Source organism: Micropterus salmoides, unplaced genomic scaffold (genome assembly GCF_014851395.1).
Source record: "Micropterus salmoides isolate LMB-PRFRI ecotype aquatic unplaced genomic scaffold, ASM1485139v1 Ms_hic_scaffold_7, whole genome shotgun sequence".
Classification (NCBI taxonomy): domain Eukaryota; kingdom Metazoa; phylum Chordata; class Actinopteri; order Centrarchiformes; family Centrarchidae; genus Micropterus; species Micropterus salmoides.
Window position 1 is genome coordinate 8,082,561 of NW_024044459.1, and position 24,397 is coordinate 8,106,957.

The window sequence follows — 24,397 nt, forward strand, 5'->3', positions numbered from 1 at the left end:
AATATTCTTATAATATTTTTTGAGGTTACATCTTAGTTCATTGTGTCTGCCGTGCGAGTGGTGACTTTACTAAACTCTATAGTATTTTTAATAACATATAAATAGTATAGGCAACAGCTACGACTCCAAATAATATACCGATACTGTGGATTAAAGTGGGTTGTGTTGCTCGTTGGGCTTGTTTTATTTTTTCTCTTAATAGTCCAGACCTTATTAGCCTATATAATCGATGCAATATAATCTTATTGATATATTGCTTTCCTATAATAGCCTATAGGCCTATCTGTAATATTTCTATTAACGTGTAGGTGTATTTAACCTAATCTAGTGCGGCATTAACAGCCCAATAATATCTTTATAATATTAGTATAATATTTAATAAGGAAAGGTGACTGTGGCGCATCGTACTGTTTGATAAATGCTTTTGTCCTCCTATACAGCGGTGTCACCAGCTTTTTATCACTCCTATAATAATGCTTTAATATAAGGTCGTAGGTTCAGGCTGTGACAACTGCGCGTAACTTTAGAGTTGATCATAGAGTGATTGCCGCTGCTTTTGGTTTCAGGCGTTATATGGCAGCGATCCTAAACACAAGTGAGATTATGTAGCATATATAGACTACACACACATATATTTATGTGTGTGTGTGTGTGTGTGTGTGTGTGTGTGTCTATATCTATGAGCGCTCCTCGCTGTATATTCTGCGGTGATAAAACGGACCATCAGCAGTAATCTGCGTCGATACGCGCCGGCAGGGCCGATGAGGGATGGAGGGACAAGCAGGAATTAATTGCCGTATATAGTTTTGTGTTTGTAGAGGAGAGAGAGAGAGAGAGAGAGAGAGAGAGAGAGAGAGAAGAGGGAGAGAGAGAGGGGGGAGGGGGATCGATCCACCGGCCACCGGCCCGCTATTTATCATCCCAACACGGCCGTATTGAGGTCTCTGGGTGTGTGTGTGTGTGTGTGTGTGTGTGTGTGTGTGTGTGTGTGTGTGTGTGTGTGTGTGTGTGCGTGTGTGTGTGTGTGTGTGGAAAGGGGGGATGTAGATAAAGCAGTCACACATACATACACTCCCTCATGTGTCGCTGTTCGACCTCGATTATTAATTACACCAATAATAATAATAATAGGCTTAAATAATAATACCGAAACCAAACCAAAATTGTCCAAAAAGTCGTAGGTGTGTTTTCACATATAACTTTATTTTGATTCATATGTATCATAATTTTTGGACCTATTATAAATTATTATTTGGGTTACTGTTGTTCTTTGACATATTTCTTTCCTCTTTCAATTAAGACAAATGTTGACTATTATAATATGATAATACATTAGGCTACATAATGTATTATACATATTAAGTAAGCATAAAGGAGCAGCCTAATATACTCATACTAACATATGAGTCATTAAAGAGTTTACCTTAAGATTCATTGAAATGCATTTTGAGCTGCAAAATGCCCATTTTGCTGATATGATGGAGAACATGACCTCAGTTATATTACTTTGGAGGTATTAACGAGCATTCTAAAATTCCACATCATTTTGATCATTGATCATTTTGAAGTGTGATCCAGATATTTTTCGGACCAAATTTTTTTGACTATTTTAGAAGGGAAAAAAACGATTCAAATATTATTGTTCTGCAGCTGAATTACAGATTGTAAAGCCGTTTAGAGCTAATTTGTCATTTTGGTAAAATGAACTTGACTTATTGTAGGCTAGAGAAGGCATACCAAAACCAAAACAGTGAAATTAATAAATAAACTATTTATTAAGGGCTGCTCCAGTCATTTAGTAATGCACTTTCATAAACTTGGGGGACTTTTCAGTGAATCACTTTCACTGTCCATCCAGTTTGTAACAGAGGCTGTCTGTTTGAAATTTGTAGTCTCCAAGTATAAGCAGAGATAACCCTGGTGACATCACTATGACATCATCAGGACTGGGGTTTTTTCAGACTTGGCAAAGCTCCCCCTAGAGACACAGAGGACTTTATGCAGCCATTTTTCCAGACTGAGTTGTACTCCTTGTGATGAGTAAACTGACATTTAAGTGTGTGACAGTGCCCTTTTAAATACGCAGAAAACCAAAAGAGTTTGGTTGGTGACTTAATTGCTTAAGTGGGTCGGTCACGTTTGATGACTTTGGCTACAGCCCTGAACCCAATGAGAATTAAGTTCCTGTCTAATTAAAATAGCTGTCAGTCAACATGAAAACAATATCAGCTTCCAGTCCTGTGGTTTGAAGTTTCATTATCAACCTTAAACTGACTCAAATTAGACCATGGACCACCATTTGATAAGATCTTGTCCCAAAGTTCCCCGTCTGAAGGCATTTTTGCTTTTGTATGTTTTATTACAGTGTTTGACACCCATGACAGCTGTAACACAGTCTGTCACTGTGTTACTTATGGATGAAATTATAGTGAAACTAAATTATTCCCCTTTTTGCTGGGGATCCCCTGGGACCCCCTCAAGGGCCCCTGGGGGTCCCTGGACCCCATTTGAGAACCACTATCTTAAATGATCAATTATGCCATATTTACACAGATACTATATTTCCATCTGTTGCCTCTAAAACTAAGTCAACGTTGCAAACTCAAAATACAGATAAGTAATGGAAACAAGCAATAATCTAATTTATACAAGTTGATGTTTTGGAGAAAAAAATAACTTTATAACTGTCTTTGTATTATTACAAATACAAAAGTGTACCCACGCTTTTTTTTAAACTAAACATAATAACCTAAAAATGAACTCACATGTCCCTTGTTTAGTATTTTTTCTCTGTAGGGACTAAAAGGTTTAAACTTAAATAAAATTACATTTTCTGACCAGTGGATAACTGTCACTGAGCAAAAATGGGGACAACATGAAGAGTCTGGAGTTTTATATTTCATATATTAAAATTTTATTTTGTTCTATTTGAGAAATAAAACATACGACTGGAAGACAGCTGGGATGTATTTTGCTTTCATAAAGAAACACATCAATTCTTACAATTTACATCTGGACTAAATGTTAGCTGGCATTTTAATTGTAATTTAATAAAGTCCGTTCAACACACACACGCACAGCCTTGTGTCACTATCTTCATGACCCGTCATTGACATAATGTATTCCCTAGCCCCTTACCCTAATCCTAAACATCACAACTACATGCTTTAACCTAATTCTAATCTGAACCCTAAAACCAAGTCTTGACCCTCGAAAATCCCTCGGAATTTGATGAATCCCGTTTTGGATCCCACAACAATAGTAAAACAAGTCAACACACACATACACACAGCTCTTTTTGCTGGTTTCCAGCCGCTGAGTCTTAGAGTTACTAAAACAGCTTTTACACATAAAGGATCATGTTTAATGTGAGATAATAAACCCATGTTTGTCCATTCTGCTGTCCCACTTTAATCCCTGCTCATCACTCTTCAAACACACACAGAAACTGTCCAGAAACTGTAAATATCTATAATTTCAGCATGTTCTGGGACTCCTGTCCTGCAAGGTAGGATTAAATCCCCATATTACCACTTTCCTTAGTTTATTCATTTCATTTCATTTCATTTATTTATTTAAGGACAGTGCACATTAATCAACATTTCTGTAAATGTGCCAGTGTTAGCCAGCAGGCTAATTTTCAACTGTATTCCATTGTTACCAGCTCTAAAAGTCTGAGTTCACAGAACAAGTTGTTTTTCTATTTGTTTGGAAGTTTGAGGATCACCCAAACTGCAGCAAAACACCAGCAGACTGAGATTAAGACTGATCTGCCAACAAAAAAGCTAAAACACAATCTGATTGTGTTCCTCTGAACCAATCAACCAATTTTATTTCAGTGATTCTAATAGATCTGGCATTGCGCTCACTGACAGCTGATTTCCAATCACAACGTTGTAGACAGCCTTAAGGATGGGGATGAAATGGCCACAAAAATGCGGAAAAGTGTGGTTGACATTCACGCAGCTGGACAGGTTGTTGCAAGTTGACTCTTATATTGACACATTTCTTCAAACAACATGACAAACGTTAACTGCTCCGACAAATATGAAGCCCATGGGACAGATCGCACTTAACTGCTCCTCCTAGGGGCGTGTGATATGGATAAAATCCTCTGTCACAGCATATAATTTCACATCAGCACAGATACCTAACATTATTCATAGTGGCATCATATAATGTATATATTATTCCACTGTATACCCACACCTACAGTTTTCTGATAGTAAACTGCGACAAGAAACTAACCTGAACTAACCAAGCTGCACTCCTGCAACTACTAAACAGTAAAAGCCTTGAAAAATTCACCTTCTTGGGAGGCTTTTACAGAGAAGAAGTTACAGAAAGTGGTCATTTTCAACTACTAGAAGTTGCATTAAGTGATTTCAGTCTAGGAGGCAAAACAGTAACACAGGACAACACATTCTCACTCCTGACTCGTCACATATTGACGCTTGGTCGAGGCCCTTTGGCGTTGCCTAGCAACGCCCTGGGCACCCCTTTTGTGTCATTAGAAGTTTAAGGCTCCGCGGTCAAGTTAGCAACGCTTAGCAACAACAATTGTGCAATGTTTGGTTAGACTGTCAAAATAAAACGCTAGCCTTCGAAACATCAGCATTTTGAAACGGCACGTTATTGAAGTCATGAAACGTTGCAATTTGATTAGGGTTAGGCAACAAAACTACTTGGTTAAGTTTAGGAAAAGATCGTGGTTTGGGTTAATATAACTACGTAGGTCAGTTAACACTTAAGTTAACTTACATCATTTACACAGTTTAGGTAACTCGTGTACTTAAATAAAAAATGTTTTATGTTGACTATTTGTTTCACACAGGACACAAACCCCGGTCTCAGGGCAAACTTATCTCAAGTCTCAAGTCAGGGTTCTGGCCCTCCATCCACCCCAACTACCTCCTTACTCAGTCTTTTCTGTTAAATATCATTTACCGTCAAAAACTGATGCTACAGTGCTTCCCCCACTGCGTTGAACTATGATGCTATAGGGATCCCCCGTGCGTTACAAACTGACGGCGATGGGTCTTGATCATGCGTCCATACGTGACAAGATGGGAAGTGAGAACGGGTTGAACAGGATCATCCCATACATTACGGTCATGTTTGTGTCCACCTGACAAATATAAGTCCAATATTCCAACTCCTTTTAGCTCTGGCTCCTCAGGGAAGTATCTATCTCTTCAGCTGCTAGATGTTCCACTTTCTTCACCAGCTAGTCTCTAACCGTGTCTGTCTGCTGCTTGTGTACAGTGGGTTTATCAAACACTGAGACTGAAGGAGACAGCACAGTAAATGTGCCAAAATGTGACAAAACTTTGTGCTAAAAGAGGCTACAATGGTCTGTAGAGGTTTGTTCAGGGTTTACAGAGTAGGAGTGCAGCCTTGCTGTGTGGTCCGTCCTCATCTGGACTGGCAGCTGTGTTGTTAACAAACGCAGCCATTCATTAATCGATAGTCTTTATGAAGGGTGCTGGTTTAGTTGAGTTTGTGGAAGCTCAGCCTTCTCGCTGTTTGGTGCTTGTGATGATGACAAGTCTGGAAATGACTTGATACTGTAGCACTTAATTGCTCTGGATTAGAGTCAGAAACGTGCAAAGGTAGAAATCATAAGTGGCGCCTCAAAGTCTCAATACATGGATATATAGGTGACTGATATGTTTATGAGGCAGATTAATACCCACTCTTTGAAAATAGATGTTTTAAGAGATAAAAATGTTAATATTGACAAAAAAAAAATCCTCATTCCGTGGGACCAAACCACATCACAGAAGCACAGTACGAAGTGCCCGCAGACGTTTTCACTGGAAAAGGCGTCCATCGCTCAGAGATCAGAGGCAGAGCGGAGCTGTCTAAACACTGGCGATGGATGTAACAGAATACTGAGTTTGAATGATGGGCAGCAAGGAGAGCACGCCATAACAAGTTCACAGCCAGTTCATCAGTCTGTAAGAGAGGAAGAGAAGAACGAAGAGGAGGAAGAGACAATAGGTTAAGTGAAGGAAAGACTTCATTGCAGAGTGCGTCTTTAACTGTATTATTAGTATGAGTCAGTGTAATAGTAGTGTTGCCATTACAAAAAGCGCATTATCACACATACACATGTTGAACAGAATATCACATCAATTATTTCATACATGTGTTAAATTCACACGTGTTTTTCAGATATGAAAAACAAAACATCAAATGTGAAAAGAATTTCACAACATATGTCATACATATAATATTTAACATGTATTTAACATGCGCTTTTTTCTACGGTAGTCATAACTAGCCTGAAGCATGAGCCCAGACATCAGAAGGCCTCAAGACAAGCAAGCAAATGTACTTTTTTCAAGTTTGAAGACAGATTATTGACTTTGGAATTAGTAGTTTGACAGGAAATTATTAACGCATGGTCAATTTGCTGGGTGTTTCTGTAGCTTTAAGCGTTTATAAACAGATGGAGTTTGAAAAAGGAAAATGAAAAAAACCTTTTGAAACTTTTTTCACATGTAACCTTTAAAAAATTCAATTTCAACATCATTCACCTTTATATTTTATTGTTGAGCCATTATCAGTCTTATAGTAAAAGTACTTCTATAGTAGTAATAAATAAATCATATCAGAAGTAGCAGTAGAACAAATGAACATTTGCATATAAAGCAATTCAGTGATGCATTTCTGTCTGTTGTGGGGTCCTATATATATTTTGTAATGCAAATAAACACATTTTTCTTAAATCAATATATCATAAATGAATTTAGAAGGATATAGTAAATATATGTAAAGTGAATTTTAAATAAATATTATGTTCCCTGTTAATATTTATTTGTATTTACTTGAGTCTCTGGAGTTCAGTGTGTTCAACAGCTTTTGTCAGTGTTTTTCTACAAATACTTTTTTCAGTTAACAAAAGAGGCTGAAGTTCCCACATGTTTAATATTGTTTAGAAGCAGCTGCGCAAGAACTTTGCCTAAATAAAATATTTGCAGAGTTATAGTTTAAATCATGAAAGAGTAAGAAAATTATAAATAGGTGCCAAGTCTGCCTGTGTGTATTTGTATCAGGGGTTTGTAGTAGCAGTAGCAGTATTAAGTGTATTTTACAGGTTGTGTGAGTGCGGGTCAGAACAGAGCTGCAGTGTAAAAACACGCAAATCAAACGTCACAGAGCTCACAGTTAAACGCTTGTTGAGATTTTATGTCATCGACAGTTGAGTCTGAACTCTTCTTCGTCTCCTCTGCCTCTCTCTCGTCTCTCTGCACTGTGAGCTCTCTGATGAAGCTCGAACGCTGTGAAAATAATCTCAGGGTGTCGCTGTGGACGGACGATCGCAGCTCATCTGCAGCTAAAACAGCTCGGTTCCGCAGGGAGGGATTCTCTCTTGTTGTTTTACTTCAGACTGAATGCAGATAATGTTGTGAAAATGTAGCGGGACAGACGTTATGTTTATTCTCATGAGTCTGAAATCTACACCTAATTACTGTGTGTGTGAGAGATGATGTAGCTCAGAAAGAGGGGATTCATTTGGTAACAGAGAGGTCGTGACTTCAAATACTTTCTGGGTCTTTGAATATAAAGTTGCAGAGTGAAAGACATTTCTGTATTAGAGTCAAAACAAGAACCTTTCATGTTTTTTCAGACTAATATTTCTTAGGTCACCAATTGGAGCTTTTCCAGAGCTTTCAGCCAGTGGTGGAGGAAAAATTCAGATCCTTTACTTAAGTAAAAGTACTAATATCACATGAAACACACTTTTTGCTTCAAGTAAAAGTCTGGCCTTGAAAATGTTACTTAAGTAAAAGTATACTGAGGAAAATTTACTTAAAGTATTAAAAGAAAAGTACATCACTGCAGTGAAATGTCCCCTGTGACTGTGACTATTATATATTCTATCACTTGATTATTATTCCTCCTGCATTGATTTAAAAGAAGGTTTTTACTACTAGTTGTTGAGGTGGAGCTCTGTTTGAAGTATTTTGTATCAGACTGCAACTAATGATTAGTTTCATTATGGGTTAATCTGAGATACAAGCATGAAAAGAAAAGACTCAGATAAAGTACAAGTGCCTCAAATTTGTGCAGTACTTGAGTAAAAACACATTGCACCCCTGCTTTCAGCCACATGTTATGGCCTCTACCTGCTGATGAAGGACATAAAATATAGCTGGGGGCTCTGGGAAAGTTCAGATAAGTTTTTTTGTCAAATTGCCATTAAAAAAAAAGTACTGGTTCTATTTCTTGCCCAACAACAGACAGGCGCAGCAACTTCCTGAAGCCTTCCCAAAATGTTGAACCCTGTAATATACATATACTATGTTGGGGTTTCCACCTTAAGACTTCTCTTTGTTTTAGTCGAGTCAGAAAAAGGACTTTCTTTAAATATGTCAACAACTTAACATTTTCCTTTCTGCCCACAACAGTCAGTTCCTTGAGTACCACAGGGTTCCATATGTGCCCAATTAAACCCAGTGTTCCCACTGGTGAAGACAATAACTGAATCCGTTTCCAGTAGATGTCAGATCCTAAACATTTTTTTGTTTATTTCACAGTAATAGTCGAGGATCACGGAGAACTCAGTCTGTAGAATTTTTCCCATTTACTCAACCGTGAACCTGTGTTACATCTTGTGGTTTATAAATGACCATAATATAGTTTAATTTACTTCTATCAATCATGGTGTAAAAGTAGCCATCACTCTCTCAAACGGCGGATATTTAATTTTTGGAAAAGCAGGGGGAAAAAACCCAACATTAACATCCTGTTCCTCTCAGCCTCTCTGCTCTGTGGGAGTTTTGTGTCCAGATAATAATCTCTCATTATGTTGCTACAGTCAATTAACATCCATTACTGTCAGACTGCATCTCTGAGTAAATGTTGACACTCGCTAATTCCCAGCAATACGCTGCTCGCCACATTTAACGTGGAAAAACACTGCAAAGAGGACGTGTTTTTTTCTCATTTGGACTTTTAGAGGAGAGTTTCAGACACATGGTCACAACAATCCTGCCTCTTTCCTCCTATTTCCTTTTCCTTCACTTTCAGTTTTTCACTTTGTCAGAAGGTTATTTCATACGGCCAATGGATAAAACTAGACTTGTGAAGTTTTAAATAATCATTTAAATCTCACTTTTGACTGTAAACACCAATAAAAAACTGTTCAATTCATCAGACAGAGCTGCAGATAATTCTTTAAGAGACACCGAGCTCCAATAAAGGCAGATTAACTATCTTTAAGCCCTTTAATCATTCTACCTACACTGCCGTTTTACAACATTTGTTAAATCTGAGGTTTCGTTAATACATTTTTAAGATTTATTCAGGGTGTCTGCAGGTCCTTATAAGTCTTTAAAAGTCTTAAATTCAAGGTCAATGCTACTTTTATTTTCTCCCATCTTTAATTAAAGGAGTCGCTGCATAAAAGTCAGAATAAAGACACTTAAAATAAATAAAAACACACTTTGGAATAGAATAACGTTAAAATTCCTACAAAAACAATCTTTTTACTTCAAAATTGTTGTCTTAAAATCAAAATTCAATGTTTAAAATAAAGGTTATGTTTTTAAATCATTTTGTTTGTTTGTTTGTGTGTTATTAAAGGTAACATTCAGTAAAATCTCCCCTTTGACCTCCAGGTTGTGACATGTGTGCAGACAACAGGAACGGTGAGTGTCCGATGCACGGACCTCTTCACTCTCTGCGTCGACTCGTCGGCACCAGCAGCACGGCGGCTCCCGTCACCTTGCCGGACGTCCCTGATTGGCTCAGAGACCTGCCCAGAGAGGTGAGACTTCCTTTCTGTCTGTCGGATTGTTTTGATTCCTGACTATTGGATTTTACAGTGTAAGAAGAAGCTGTATTAATCAATCGGTAGCTTATGTTACCAAAAATTTACTTAATATGTGTTCTGCATTTTTGCATGGATGAAAGTAACGTTAGTCTATTTGACATTTGTTTGACACAAAGCTTGATGAAGGGAAGCGGCTCTGGAGGACTGACATGACATCTTATTGATGACTAACTGTAGAAGAGCTGTGTAAAGTTACTTTAGCAGGTTGGTGTGGGGGTGCAGGAAAATGTAGACAAAAGGGCAGCAGGTGAACTGATCAGATGAAGAACTCCAGAAGGATATAATGAAGCTGAACGATACGTGAGGACAGTGAAGGCAGCATCGTCTCTGGTCTCCATTTGTCACAGCCAGGAGTACGCTATTCTAGGAGATCTTACTTTAGTAAGATGGTAATACCACAGTGAAGAAATACTCTTTTGCTAGTCCTGCAGTAAAGAGTTCAAATGTATTAGCATAAAAATATATTTAAAGTACCAAAACTAAAAAAAGTACTCATCACTTTAATGTTGTGGCTGGTAAAAGTGGAGACAATGTGAGATATTTGATATTCTGTCAGGGAACTAAACCTGTAATAATACATCATAATATATTAGTTGATTTTGTATTAATAACATGAATCTGCAGTACTTGTTACTTACTGCGGGAGTAGGATTATAAAATATCATAATATGGAAATAGAATAAAATACAGTAGCTCAGTAACCTCACTTTTCACTTTCAGCATTTTGACTGATGTCCTGCCCAGTGCACATGGAAATAAATTGTACATATAGAAATGTCTCCACTGCAGAGTTTTTTTGTGACCTCTCTGTGTTGTGCATGCAGGTGTGTCTGTGCACCAGTACAGTTCCTGGTCTGGGTTATGGGATCTGTGCGGCTCAGAGGATCCCTCAGGGAACCTGGATCGGTCCATTTCAGGGAGTCCCTCTGCTTGTGGACAAACTGCAGTCGGGAGCGGTCAGAAACACCAGACACCTGTGGGAGGTAAGAGGGGCGTGAAGTGTGTGGCCTTCTGGGTGCTGTAGTGTACATGTCCAGAGTGCCTCAGTGCTCATGTGTTCAATGAGCGAAACATATTGAATTTGATTTATTTATTTGATTGTTTGAGGCCTTTACACATGTGACCACTCTCTTCTGCTGTATCTACACTTTGAGAAAAAATTTTGGGGCATTTTACTGCAGGTCTTGGAAAGAATTAAAAAGCACTAAATTTAGTTGCCTCACAAAAAAACCCTCAAACTGTCGGAAAAATAATTTACAAGTATTGTTATTTGTGCGTATGGAATTACAGAAGACGTTCAACACCTCTTAACTAAAAGTGAATTGTGCTGCAGGAAACTGTTCATTTTTAGTGTCAGCCAGCACCGTCAGACCTGCAGCAAACAAACTGCTAGCTACAGTAGCTAAGAAGGACAAGTGAAGATTTTTAGCAAACTTAAATTAATTTACCATTAATCCATCCCTTTTGTGCCACCTTTTCAAGTCCTGGTCGCATTTATTTAATTAGTTATATCATTAGAAATTATAGTTAATACTGCTGGGAAGTACAGAAAAATGTGATTTAATCATAAATAAATCTAGGTCAAGAAGTCCATACTGGTTTTCCGTCGTATTTTCATACTTGTAAGAAGGTTTTAAAAAGTCTTAAATTTAACTTGGTGAACCTGCAGAAACCCTCTACTGGCTGTTCTGTGATTATATGTGCATATAGTACATGTTTATGTTCAGTTTTTGCAAGTGTATTTGAGTGAGTGTGTGTACGTGTGCTTGTGGTCAGCATCATGTCACCTCGCAGTCCATTGATCAGAGCAGATTGTATTTACATACAGTGGCAGGAGAAAGTCAATGTGGCAGTTATAAACAGCTGCATTAGCATTAGAGGGGATGGGACGGGGGGAGTGAGGGATGCTGGGAGACAGAGAGATAGATGAGTCCCTTGTGGCCGAGCTGGTAAAGGTCAGTCAGACGTCGGTTGACCGGACATCAGTCTCTCTGCTGTTCATCCGCAGCAGGACATCAGGAGGGGAGGGTGGGTGGAGATGGGCTGGGGGTGGGCTGCAGAGGCTCAGAGGCTCAGAGGTCAGAGGTCGGGGCAGCATGCAAGACATCATAGGCCAAGTCCAGCAGGAGCAAAGAGCTTGTCATATCAGGATTTGTGCATCAAAAAGAGAACATGAAAGAGCTGAGTTCACTGACGGGAGGATTTAGTAACGCAGACTTTTCAGTACAGAAACATCTACAGTCACTGGCCAGGATTCACCCATTCACCCGCCGCCCGTCACTTTCTGGGTGATAATCGGGTTAGCTACTTAGCACAAATCAGATTTGATGGGATACATTTATGGAACCATCCTCGAGTTCAAGATGAGTCATCAAAAATACCATGAGGTTTTACAGGAAGAGAAAAGATGCATTTTTATTTAAAAAAACACACAAATGTGACACATTTACTTGAAGAGATGGTAGAACAATGACTACAGGGGCACTGAGTTAGAACGTTAAAAGATGTTTTTTATCCCCTTGACTTACAATAAAAAAAATTATTTGTGTTTTCATTTGCTTTCAAGCTGATGTTAAATTAGGTGAAGATTGTTAATTTGTCTATAGAACACAGAAAAGATATAAATTCAGGTATGATGTATGTATGATGCAAATTAGCAACAGGCATAAACGAGAAACCAGGGCTTGCAAAAGGTTCCTAGGTTTTGTATTGAAAATGCACAAACAGGTATCCATGCGCTATCTTGGCTTGAAGTCTGAAAGGAAGAGGTGTGATGCGAATTCGTGACAATCTGCGTCAATGGGTTATTTACTCCTGAACAGGAAATGACTCTGGATTCATGAGGCAGTATTTAAAGTGATCCTCCAACCTCTGACTCTTTCTTTTGAGTGTGAAATATTTTCCATTTTCTACACATACTTAATTCATAAAATATTACTTTTTTCTATTTCTTTTTACTTTTTTATTTTGTAATATTATGACTCTTTTCAATATTAGAACTTTATTCTCATAGTAGACAACTTTCCCCCAAAAATATTATTAAAAAAAGAGATTTGTAGTAACTGTCATCATTTGTTTTAGATTAGTAGATTAAAAAGTGAATATCCAACCATTGACATTCAGTGCATTAGCCAGACTAGCAATATATTTATTGAATATTGAAATCTAATTATGTAAATCAGTTTGTATGATTCTCAGTTGCATTTGTTCAACCCTGGATTTTAGAGATTTGTTATGTTTTTGCTCTGTCTTTCTGCTGCCAGAGTGATAAAGTGACTTTTCTTTCCAAATGTAGTTTAGTGTATTTATTTATTTAAACATTTTCAATTAAAGAATTGCCCCATTCCTATAAGAGTACCATAGTCAAACCTTTCTTCAGTTCAGGAAAAATTCTTGTTGTAAACACTACAATGAGATAAGTGGATATTTTAAATAGTAAGCTAAAGATTTGTGAATATGCAAAAACACCAGAGTAAATTACCCACATTATTTTCCAGCTCAGGACCGAGTCCGAGTCTGATTTAAACATCCTTGCACAGTTGTTGTATTTGGACCCAGCAGAGTCCATCTGGGATTTACTGTGGGGTTTCAAACCAGCCTTTGAAGCCCTGGGCCCTGGAGAAATGCTGATCCGATTAACCGGCTCTAACCATCGGCAGATCATCCATCGGCTGCCGGGCTAAAACTGGTCATTAGGCCTATTGATGAAGAAGCTTTACACACAGATCCCATTAAAAGTCACTGGTTGTTAAACTCGCTTATTGATGCCCCCCAAAACAGAAAGAGATATTTTTCCTATAGCCAATCAGGGAGCTTGTGTCATGTTGTCTATGGTGTCCAGGAAGGGCCACTTTTAATTAAGACACTTGCCGTTATGTCTGGGTGGAACAGTGGAGGATTTTCTGGTGCTGCAGTATTTCATGGCTCGACAAATTGATGTCCTCGGAGGCAGAGCTCAGTGTCTGTGTTTATGGAGGAATAACTTTTTAACTATCTGACCTGGAGCGATATCACTCACTGCTTCTGTACTGTGGTAAAGAGTCACCAGATAGAGTCTTTATACGCAATATTCACGCAATATAGAAATGTTATTTATAATCCCATACATGTGGTCTAATGTAGGAAGCACATTTAAAGCACATTTTTGACAGAATCCATTATAGTTAAATGTTAGTTTGGTTCTAAAACAATTTTCATTGTTCTTTCTCTGGTTCCACTTTGTCTAATGTGAGGATTTGCTGCTTTTCCCTGTTTTATATCGTTGTAAACTGAATGTATTTGGATTTTGGACTTGGACTTGAAATTTGAAGACGTCATCTTGAAGTCTGGGAAATATTCCTGTTTTTCACTGTTTTCTGTCATTTAATAAACTAAATTATTAATTGTTTTATTTTGGAATAATGACCGACAAATTATTGATAATGAACATAATTGCTAGTTGTAAATAGTAGCAACATACATTTAGTTACTTCCTTACTTTACTGTCCTGTAATACAATACGTAATACAAAAAAGTTTCCAAAGTAAGGAAAGTTTCATTCACTTTCAGATCAGTAGAAGGAAAGAAAGAAACAAGAAAGGAAGGAAAAAGAGTAAAAAGAAAAAATGAAGGAAAGAAATAAAGTGACAGAAAGAAAATGATGAATCAAACTAGAGAATGAAGAAAATGAAGAGAAAACAGAAGTAAAGAGAAAAAAAGAGAAGCAAGAACGAAATGGGGAGTAGAGAAGGAAAGGCAAAAGGAAGGACAAGAAGAAAGATTATATTAATGATATTTTCTGATTTTAAATGTAAAATCTGAATCTTCAAAGGAAGGTTTTTGTAAGTTGGCTTACAGAAATGCCAATTCTTAAATCACCATATTTCTTCTTTAAGTTACAGTTTCTGGAAACAACGTCGACGGCAAAGATACTCACTTGCCACTGACTGGTTACGAAAAAACAAAAGCCAGCCAGCAGGATGTCAAACAGAGTGAATGAAGAGAACAAAACAGTAATTTATTCTAATAATTAGTTACTCCAGCCTTGAGATAAATATAGCAGAGCCTCTGACATGTAGTAAAGAACCAGAATAGCAGACGTGTACTGAGTAGCATACACATTTGTCTAACCGTACTTATTTAGGGAAGGCAGTTTCTTATTTTCTCCCTGCCTGGGTCTTCCAGAGGATTCGAACCGTTGACCTCCCGGTCCGAAGCTCAAGTCCGCCCTGATTGAAAAGAATTTGCAGTAAAAACATGAATGTCCTGAAGTCGCAGCTCTGACCTCCTCCTCTGGGGTTTTACAGGAGTTTTCTTTTGGACAGATCTGAGACTGGACGAGCTGTCAGCGCAGAGTCAGTGAAAACAGCCCCAAACATCGTAACTTCAGAGCAGCAAAGAAAGGAAAACTTCAGCTGCACAGTTTGAGGCAAAATATTTTGTTAGTGTTGGATGTTGATGAGACACATGAGGATTCAGAAAATTCCAATTTGCCTGTTGGTATCTTGGCTTTTTACATCCTCATTTTAGCCAGATGAATCAATTTTCTTTGCCTGTTTCTTGTAACTGAATCACTTCGTTCTGTCTATTTGTGTTTGTCTGTCTGTCCATCATCGTATTCCCGTTGTATTCCCAACAGAATTCCCATTGACTTTGTGTTTTCAGTGGTTTGCGGTTACAGTGTCCAGTGAAGGCTTTGTAATGTTTTCTTGACTGATGTCATTATTTAATGTTTGTGTAACTCTGCATTCTGGATTTTATTAAAGGGTCTCATCGCCATTGACATCATTACATGATCATTAATGGTTTCATGTCAAATTACATGTTTTGGTCTCCTGTTGCTTGGATTTCAGTGAGGCATTCGAGTTTTATTGGTGGAATTTTTGAATAAAAGCACCAATGACCACACTGATTTCATGCAGCCATTCAGTCGAGTTTATCTGCAGAGTCTTGAGAACTCGAGGCCCCTGGACACAGTGACACAAAGAGAAAAGTCCTGTCAGCAGCTTCCACAATGCAGTGATACTTAAAATATAGTGATGTAATGACAATCCCAGTCCAGAGCAACTGGAAGGACTAGAAAAAGTGGAACATTACAGTACATTCATCGAGTCCGAAGAATTTGTTGTGGAAATTAAGTCAAGTCACTTTTAAAGCATAAGCCCGGTGTTATGAGTCTCTAAATACTTTCTCTTACTGAAGATGTAAATCTTTAAACAACATCACCTCACAAATATATAGCGACATTTTTAAAAGGCTTATTTATTCTTAAAGGGGTTATTTCCTAAAGCAGTGGTCACTGTAGTGCATTTGTTGGCGACTATTTTCAGCAGCGGATGAATCCACATTTGGTACTCTAGTGAGTATTTGTCCAATCAAAACTGTGCAGATCAGAACTATAGCTGACTGGAACTGAGGTGATCTAGAAAGTGTTGTGGGGGTTTAAAAAAATATATTCCTGGCTCCCGGGAGATCATGTGACCTAAAGGTCAGACTGTGGCCACTATAAACCAGCACTCAGGCCAAGCTGTTTGGTTAAACCCACTCGGTGAATCAGGTTAACTCAGTTCATTTCTCCTCTCTGTGTGACATCACCCTGTGGGCATGGTAACCACGGGGGTTCCAGAACAAAGACTGGGGTTTTCCATCTGGACCTTCATTTTAGAATAATACAGAGTGTGTGTGTACATGTGTGTAGTCTCTTCATAATCCAGCAGCATGTTTGATCAGAGTGTTTTCACACAGCGATAGAGCCGCTGGTTGTTTCCTCTCCTGTGTCGGTGTCTGTTGGGGCTTCACATGAGTGAGTGTGATCAGCTACGGTACAAACGGTAACATGTTCTCTTCGTGTCAGAGGTTTGAAATCATCTCTGGATGTTTGAAGTCTTCTGTAAGATCACTTTATTGGCATGATCGCTAAGCAATAATACTCCCATAACAACCATCACACATTACTTTGTTTGGAAGTATCTACCCTTTAATATGTACAGGACTGTTGTATGGAAATATTCGGTTTAGATAATTTTGGCAACTATGTAATAAACTACTTTTATTTAGTCAGGTATTGGATTAGTTGGACTAGCCAGTAACAGACAGTCCCATCTGTCTAGTTGATCAGTAAAAAATGAATTTACAGAAAATGTTATGTGTAAGGCTACAGATGAACAAATGGATTTATTATTACATACACCGTGATGGAAGATGTTATCTTCATCGTCCCTACAGATAGGCAAGTTAGATGGGTGGGTGGTATTGGTAGATGAGGTACAACTAGGTCCTTGTCAAGGTCCTTGAGATTAGTAAGTTGGGGGTTCTTCTATTGGTTGTTGTTACCTTGTATGGATGGTGTTACCTCAGTCCTGTGGGTGGCGGTACCTTAGTTCTGTGGGTGGTGGGACCCCAGTCCCGTGGGTGGCGGTACCTTAGTTCTGTGGGTGGTGGGACCCCAGTCCCGTGGGTGGCGGTACCTTAGTTCTGTGGGTGGGGGACCCCAGTACCTTAGTTCGTGGGACCCCAGTCCCGTGGGTGGCGGTACCTTAGTTCTGTGGGTGGTGGGACCCCAGTCCCGTGGGTGGCGGTACCTTAGTTCTGTGGGTGGTGGGACCCCAGTCCCGTGGGTGGCGGTACCTTAGTTCTGTGGGTGGTGGGACCCCAGTCCCGTGGGTGGCGGTACCTTAGTTCTGTGGGTGGTGGGACCCCAGTCCTGTGGGTGGCGGTACCTTAGTTCTGTGGGTGGTGGGACCCCAGTCCCGTGGGTGGCGGTACCTTAGTTCTGTGGGTGGTGGGACCCCAGTCCCGTGGGTGGCGGTACCTTAGTTCTGTGGGTGGTGGGACCCCAGTCCCGTGGGTGGCGGTACCTTAGTTCTGTGGGTGGTGGGACCCCAGTCCTGTGGGTGGCGGTACCTTAGTTCTGTGGGTGGTGGGACCCCAGTCCTGTAGGTGGCGGTACCTTAGTTCTGTGGGTGGTGGGACCCCAGTCCTGTGGGTGGCGGTACCTTAGTTCTGTGGGTGGTGGGACCCCAGTCCTGTGGGTGGCGGTACCTTAGTTCTGTGGGTGGTGGGACCCCAGTCCTGTAGGTGGCGGTACCTTAGTTCTGTGGGTGGTGGGACCCCAGTCCTGTGGGTGGCGGTACCTTAGTTCTGTGGGTGGTGGGACCCCAGTCCTGTGGGTGGCGGTACCTTAGTTCTGTGGGTGGTGGGACCCCAGTCCTGTGGTGGTACCCAGTACTGTGGGCAGTGATACCCCAGTACTGTGGGCAGTGATACCCCAGTACTGTGGGCAGTGATACCCCAGTCCTGTGGGCAGTGATACCCCAGTCCTGAGGGTGGCGGTGCGTGACGCTCTGCTGCTCCTCGCTGCTTTTCCTTGTTGTATAAGAAAGCAGCAGCTCTGCCTTCAGACAGGAACTGGCTGCTGTTGATGCTGAGGTGAATCAGGGTCGGTTATCCAAATATTATCCATTTCTCCGACCGATTATTGCCCCTATGGTTTATGAGTTGGCCAGCTGCTTGCTGAAAACACAGTTTCAGATGGTGACATGACTCTCACTGGATGAGTGGAGGCCCAGGCTGTTGCTCTTGGGCACGGTGGCGGCGATGGCGGCGATGGCAGCAGGTTTATGAGGCTTACTGCTGAAAAATGGACTCCTCACCGACAGGTTGTGTTTAAGAAAATTGGTGGACTAAATACCAGCTTGTCACAGACAGGATGAACGAGGAGAAGTCTGTCTTTATTTTGGTTTTATACAACCTTCAATTCTTTTACCTCGCAAGTCAGCCATGAACAAGCTCTGTGGTTACGGAAGATTTAACATCCAGAGAATAGAATGAGGTGGATGTGCTGAGGGCGAACAGATGGCTTTCTCTCTATTAGGATACTGAGCAGGATGAGGAAGAGTAGGAGTCAGGAAGAGGGATGGATGAGACAAAGGAGGAAAAACTGAGGATTTTGAGGATGAGGAGGAATTGCAAGACAAAAAGGAAATAAAGCTGGAGATGTGGATTTAACATAAAGCAGGCCAGGACGGTTTAAAGAGATTTAAGATACATTTTTGACAATTTGTTATCCACACAGGAAGCCTCATGTTTGCTATAAGTCTATAGCAAGAGTTCAATTAGTTATGTGCATTTTTTTGGCAACACTTGTTATTTTAGTGCAGTTTGGAGTTGGTTTGAAGGGTAGGCTTGGTGTTGTATGTTTTTCTTTTCATCAGCAAATCCCATGAAAAGACCAAAACCAACAATGTGTTAGTTCATCTCTCAATTCTTTCTGGCTTGCTGTCTGTGGCTCTCAGCTCCTACAAGCTACGCATCGGTTCCTACTGAAGGCGGAAATCCTTTCAAAAAAACAGCTCGGTAAAATAAGTTAAAAAATTTTAAAAAGCTCAATAATATCCTAAAACGGTTTGCCACTGTAGTTTTTATCAAAGGTTACTCAAACAGGTAGAAATATTTGGGGGGGACTATTTTAAGCAGTGAATTAATCCACATTTGGTTCTCTAGTGAGTATTTGGGGCTACAGGAGGGTTGTTGTTTTGTTTTTTTACCACAATGGAGCTGTTGGGAACATCGGGCTTTGGATACACGTAATACCTGTTAGTAGACACATTCCATGTTGGTTTGGCTCTGCACAGAGGATTTCTTGGAGAAAAAAATGTTAAATGTTCTTTTTCATGAGCTGTTCACACTATTTTGTCACCTGAGGGAGGATGAGACACACTAACATTAGGAAAAGGAGGAAGAGGTGAAGGAGGAAGGAGAAGGGGAGGAGGGAGTGAGGATGAGACATGGTAAGATAAGGAGAAGGAGGAGGAGGAGGAGGCAGATGAAGAGAGCAGATAACAGTAGTATTAGTGGACTTTCATTGATTAGCTGTAGAACAGAAGTGTGTGAGCATTGATCGGCTCTCAGGAACAGTTTTACAGGATTTGGACTGAATAAGAAGATGAAGAAGACAACAGCGTGTTCTGGAAAGAAAGAGACGAAGAAGACTGACAGTCTGCCTTTTTCTGATGCTGATGTTCTGACTGCAGATCCAGCTGAGTGGTTACTGAGCATATAAACATCTTTTATACTGATGAGAAAAACAGCTGACTGGTCAGTTTGATGTCTAAATGAAACAAATCTGGGTTTTTAAATTGCCTTTAACTGTTGCATTGACCAAGATAACCAATCAGAAACTACAGCACACCATCCTATCGCTCTACTTACCTGTTTAGTATCGTGTGCCTGCAGATTTCAAAAGCCCTTTCAGGCAACTGTGTGATTTTTGGCAATATAAGATTAACTTGACAATCATGTCATGTTGGACAGTACAGCTGAAAGTGTGGACTGATTTGAAATTCGGTGTGTTCATGTGCTTGTTGGAAGCTCTGACATCTGATATTTGAGACTTGATTGCAACACAGAGACCTTTTTTTTGCAAGAACATCTCAAAAAGTATGTTATCCTTTTCAAGGCATCCAGAGAATTTTATTCTCTGACAGTGGCTCATGAATGCAGCACTTTTCAGCACCTGACTCTCAATCCTTAAAATTTCCACCAGTACTTGAATGCACCACAACAGCAGCAAGAGCACTGCTCCTCAGTTCTTCAGTACCAGGGGTTATTAAAATGCGGTAGCGTGGGCAATTGTCAGATTTTCTTGTGACTTGAAGTCACATGAAATGTTCTGTAAATGATGACTCTATCGTATCATACCGCTCATGTTTAACATCACAGCGAGTCCAAGCCAGAAGTTGAGCACTGCTACATGTTCCTTCGAAGCAAATTAATGTACTGACCTGGAAGGAGTTACAAATTATCAGCAAAAAACATCTATCTCCTACTGCATGTTAATGGGTAAATATTTTTTACAATTTGCATCTCAACACACTCTTAATGGCTGACAATATTTTATTTTTGCACTCCTGCATTCGCTCCTCTCTTAAAGTGTGTCTTACAAGGTTTTTCTGGGGTTATTTGAGCTCTTGGGCAAAGGGTGTGAGGTTTCTCCAGTCCAAAACAAAACAAATCATATAATCTTGAGAAAACTTAGAAGGACCCGCTGAACTCTGCTGATGAAGGATTTGAAATGTTTTGTGTGTGAGTGTTGGAACACCTTTAGACATGATAGCTCACAGCTGCATTAGTGACTTGCTGACACACACACACACACGTCACACACCCAGTGATAAATGCATTTAACACACACGCACACTCATCACACACACATCGTCCTCTGATGGCGAAGCAGCCATTTGCATGCCAGTGTTGCTTCAGAGCTGCAGTTAAGTGTTTTGAACTGATAGCTGAGACGCTTTCCTGTCTGGAAACACACTCACACACAGGGTATCTCTGTAGCGTCTGCTTGGTAATAGCGTCTCTCTCTAATAAGGTCGAAAGGTCAAATCACTGTCAGTAAATTTCAGACACACTTTCTGTCTCACACACACTCGCACACACACGCGCACACACACACACACACACACACTCAGCTGTTGGTTGAGGTTGTGCAGATCGCTCACCAACAGCTGTCATTCAGAAAGGACGAGTGGCTGTTTAGCACAAAAATGCAAAACAATTAATATTCTTATTTTATCAAATAGACAACACTGAACCCCAAAATGAGGTAAACTCTATGACGTGTCATACAGAGCAGATTCTTTATTATTTGCAATAATCCACTGAAAATCTGTGTTTTAAAGGAATAGTTCAGCATTTTGGGAAATACAACTATTCACTTCAGTATTGCAGAGTTAGATGGTAAGATACCACTCTTATGTCTGTGAGGTCAGTATGAAGCTATAGCCCACAGAGGCTTTTTTTGGTTTTGTAGAGGGCCACTGATAAAAAATATTATAATACTATATATTATTATTATAGTTATATTAATCTTTTTAAATGTCTTGCATTGTATGAACTTTTTGTCTAAGGTCTTCAAAGAAAAACAACTACTAGCTAAAGCTGTCGCATACAGTTTTTTGCAATTGCTAACCTGCACTGGTCAAAACTGAAGTCACATTGTCAACACTCTTCACACAGTCAGCGAAACAGAAGTGTATGTGGGCCAAACTGTGAATAATTTTTCATTGCTTTCACACAAAATGCATTCAATGACCACTTTCTCCAAAATCCAAGAACTCTTTTCCCATTACTACTTCACCACCTGTGAAATACTATATATCTGCAGCACATTTTGTGTCCTAAACTGTTAAAAACAATTTCCTGCATTTTTGCTGTAGCTGGACAGATATATATATATAGAGAGAGAAAATCTTTGCAGAACATTTACATCCATTTTATGTTTTAGAGAAATATGTGTAATGTTTTGAATGTGGTTTTACTGTAAAACTGCAAGATGAGTGTAAAGCAAGAAAACATGCTTATATTTTAGCAGAATTGGTTCAAGGGGATGGTACATCAATTATAGACTGTGGTCATTGGGTCTCAGGTACCAGTGTTAACTATGTAAACAACGGGAAAAAAGTGTATTGCAGCACTGAAATGTCAGGAACTTCTTTTTTTCACAAGTAAATTACTGAATGCATTTCTGATTCATTCTTGTAACACATACTATAGTACAGTCAATAAAGTGAAAATATGTTACAGGTTTCTTCCAGTTCTTTTTTCTCAGTCGCTTTGTTTTGGCACATTCAGCACATTTGCAAAACTATTTGTATTGGTAAACTATGGCTAAACTTTTGATGACAATGATTGAATTTCTGTATGGCATAGATCAATTTCAACAGTACAGAGTTACAGTAAACATTGCAAGAGACTGGACAGGATTCACAGTTACACAACAAAGAACCAGTATACTGTAATACACTGTGATCAACATGACATACTGTAAGCAATTGATAATGTAGGAAACAGCAGACAAATGTACGTAATAATTTGCATAAATGTGGGTAGGTCAGTGTGTTCTGAGTGACAATGTATGCTTTCTGAGTGGGTATTGTTGCCAGTGTTTTGGCTGAACAAGTTTATTTTGAGGCTTATATGAAGTGTTTTGGTGGTTTGAGTCACTTTTGGAGGTGAGATTAATTGTTTGGCCAGGATGCATGTTGGTAATGTGAAGAGTTTTGAAAAAGTGGCTTCAGTTGTGACCATTGCATCTTAGCAATAGAAAAAAACTGTAAATATAGTGTGGTGAAAAGTACTATTTCTCTCTGTAGTGGAGTTGAAGTATAAAGTAAAGTAATGCACCTCGAAAATACTTTTACCAATGTCCTTATAGGCTCTTTAAAACGTCTCTGCTTTTACTGAGTAAATTCACTCAGTGCAGGTTATGAGCTGTACTATTTCTTGGCAGGGAGCAGTAACTTCCTGGAGTTTCTGCTTGTTGATTAGTGAGCTTTACAGGAGCTGGAAGGTATATTTAGTTACTTTTGGACTGAGCCAGGCTACAAAGTTAACCTAGCTTCCTACGTGAGATACAAACATGAGAGGTATCAATTTAACATCTCTTCCCATAAAACAAAAAAGTATGTTGTATTATTCCTTTACAAATCAAACCTTCTAATTCAAATTTTAGATTCTTTCAGATTTTAGTGCAAAATGCAAATAACAAAATATCTGTGATAGATAGTGTGTGTGTGTGTGTGTGTGTGTGTGTGTGTGTGTGTGTGTGTGTGTGTGTGTTTGTGTGTGTGTGTGTGTGTGTGTGTGTGTGTGTTTGTGTTTGTATTTCTGTGTGTGTGTGTGTGTGTGTGTGTGTGTGTGTGTGTTTGGACAGTGACAGAGCAGTAAGTGAAGCACTGACAACAGAGATCAATGACTGAAAGAGAGAGCTGTAATCCACCCTCTTAAAACACACACAGGCTGTAGTGTGTTTGTGTGTGTGTGTGTGTGTGTGTGTGTGTGTAAGAGAGAGAGAGTTAATCCTTCCCTCTTTCTTCCACTCCTCTGGTTCTTGTAAATGTAAAGAGGCAGAGACAGACGAGACTCTCCGTCTCTCTGACATCCTTCACTTCAGTTTCACTAAAAAGCTCAAAGTAAATAATCAGTTTCATTCCACTTCCTGTTACTCTGTGACCTCTTCATTAGATCTTAAAAAGAAAAGTAATTAGTAAATTGATATAAGTTAAGTACATTTAAATGTATGTGGGAACTTTTTGAATCAGCATCTTGAAGGCTGATTTCTCCTTAAATGTGCCTATAGGATTTCTTTAAATCTCAAAACCCGTTTTCCACTGTGTATGGTGTTTATAACAAATAGATAAGCACCATGTTTTTATGGCTTCTCTGTGAAATGAAAATGTCTTGTACCTCATTTTGTTTATTGCCCCCAAAAGACACATTTTGTATCTTTGGAAACTTTGGATCTGAACAAGAGTTTAAAATACATTTCAGGGATATTAAAAAGTCTGTGTCCATAACATAATTTTTCAGTATTGGACACACCAGACAGTTCTGCAGAGTTAAGCAGAGTCAACATATTATTAGTGAGTTTCTGAAACTGATCAACAAGCTCCTTAACTTGATGAAAATGGATTGTGCTCTGGAAATTTAGATTGTTTTTAAATTGTTGACTTTTACAAGACACTAGAAAATGATACTTGTGAACAAAAAATAATTTCAAAATACAATTTG

At 39.3% G+C, this 24,397-nt stretch overlaps 1 protein-coding gene across 4 annotated transcripts in view; it reads left to right on the forward strand.

The window, feature by feature from the left end:
- prdm6 (PR domain containing 6) overlaps window positions 1-24,397 on the forward strand; it is a 106,379-nt gene that overhangs the window by 5,417 nt on the left and 76,565 nt on the right. For all 4 annotated transcript variants that reach the window (XM_038703811.1, XM_038703813.1, XM_038703812.1 and 1 more), the window contains exons 3-4: window positions 9,630-9,778; window positions 10,669-10,827. In XM_038703811.1, coding sequence (XP_038559739.1) covers window positions 9,630-9,778; window positions 10,669-10,827 — 308 coding nt within the window. The remainder of the gene's footprint in view (window positions 1-9,629; window positions 9,779-10,668; window positions 10,828-24,397) is intronic.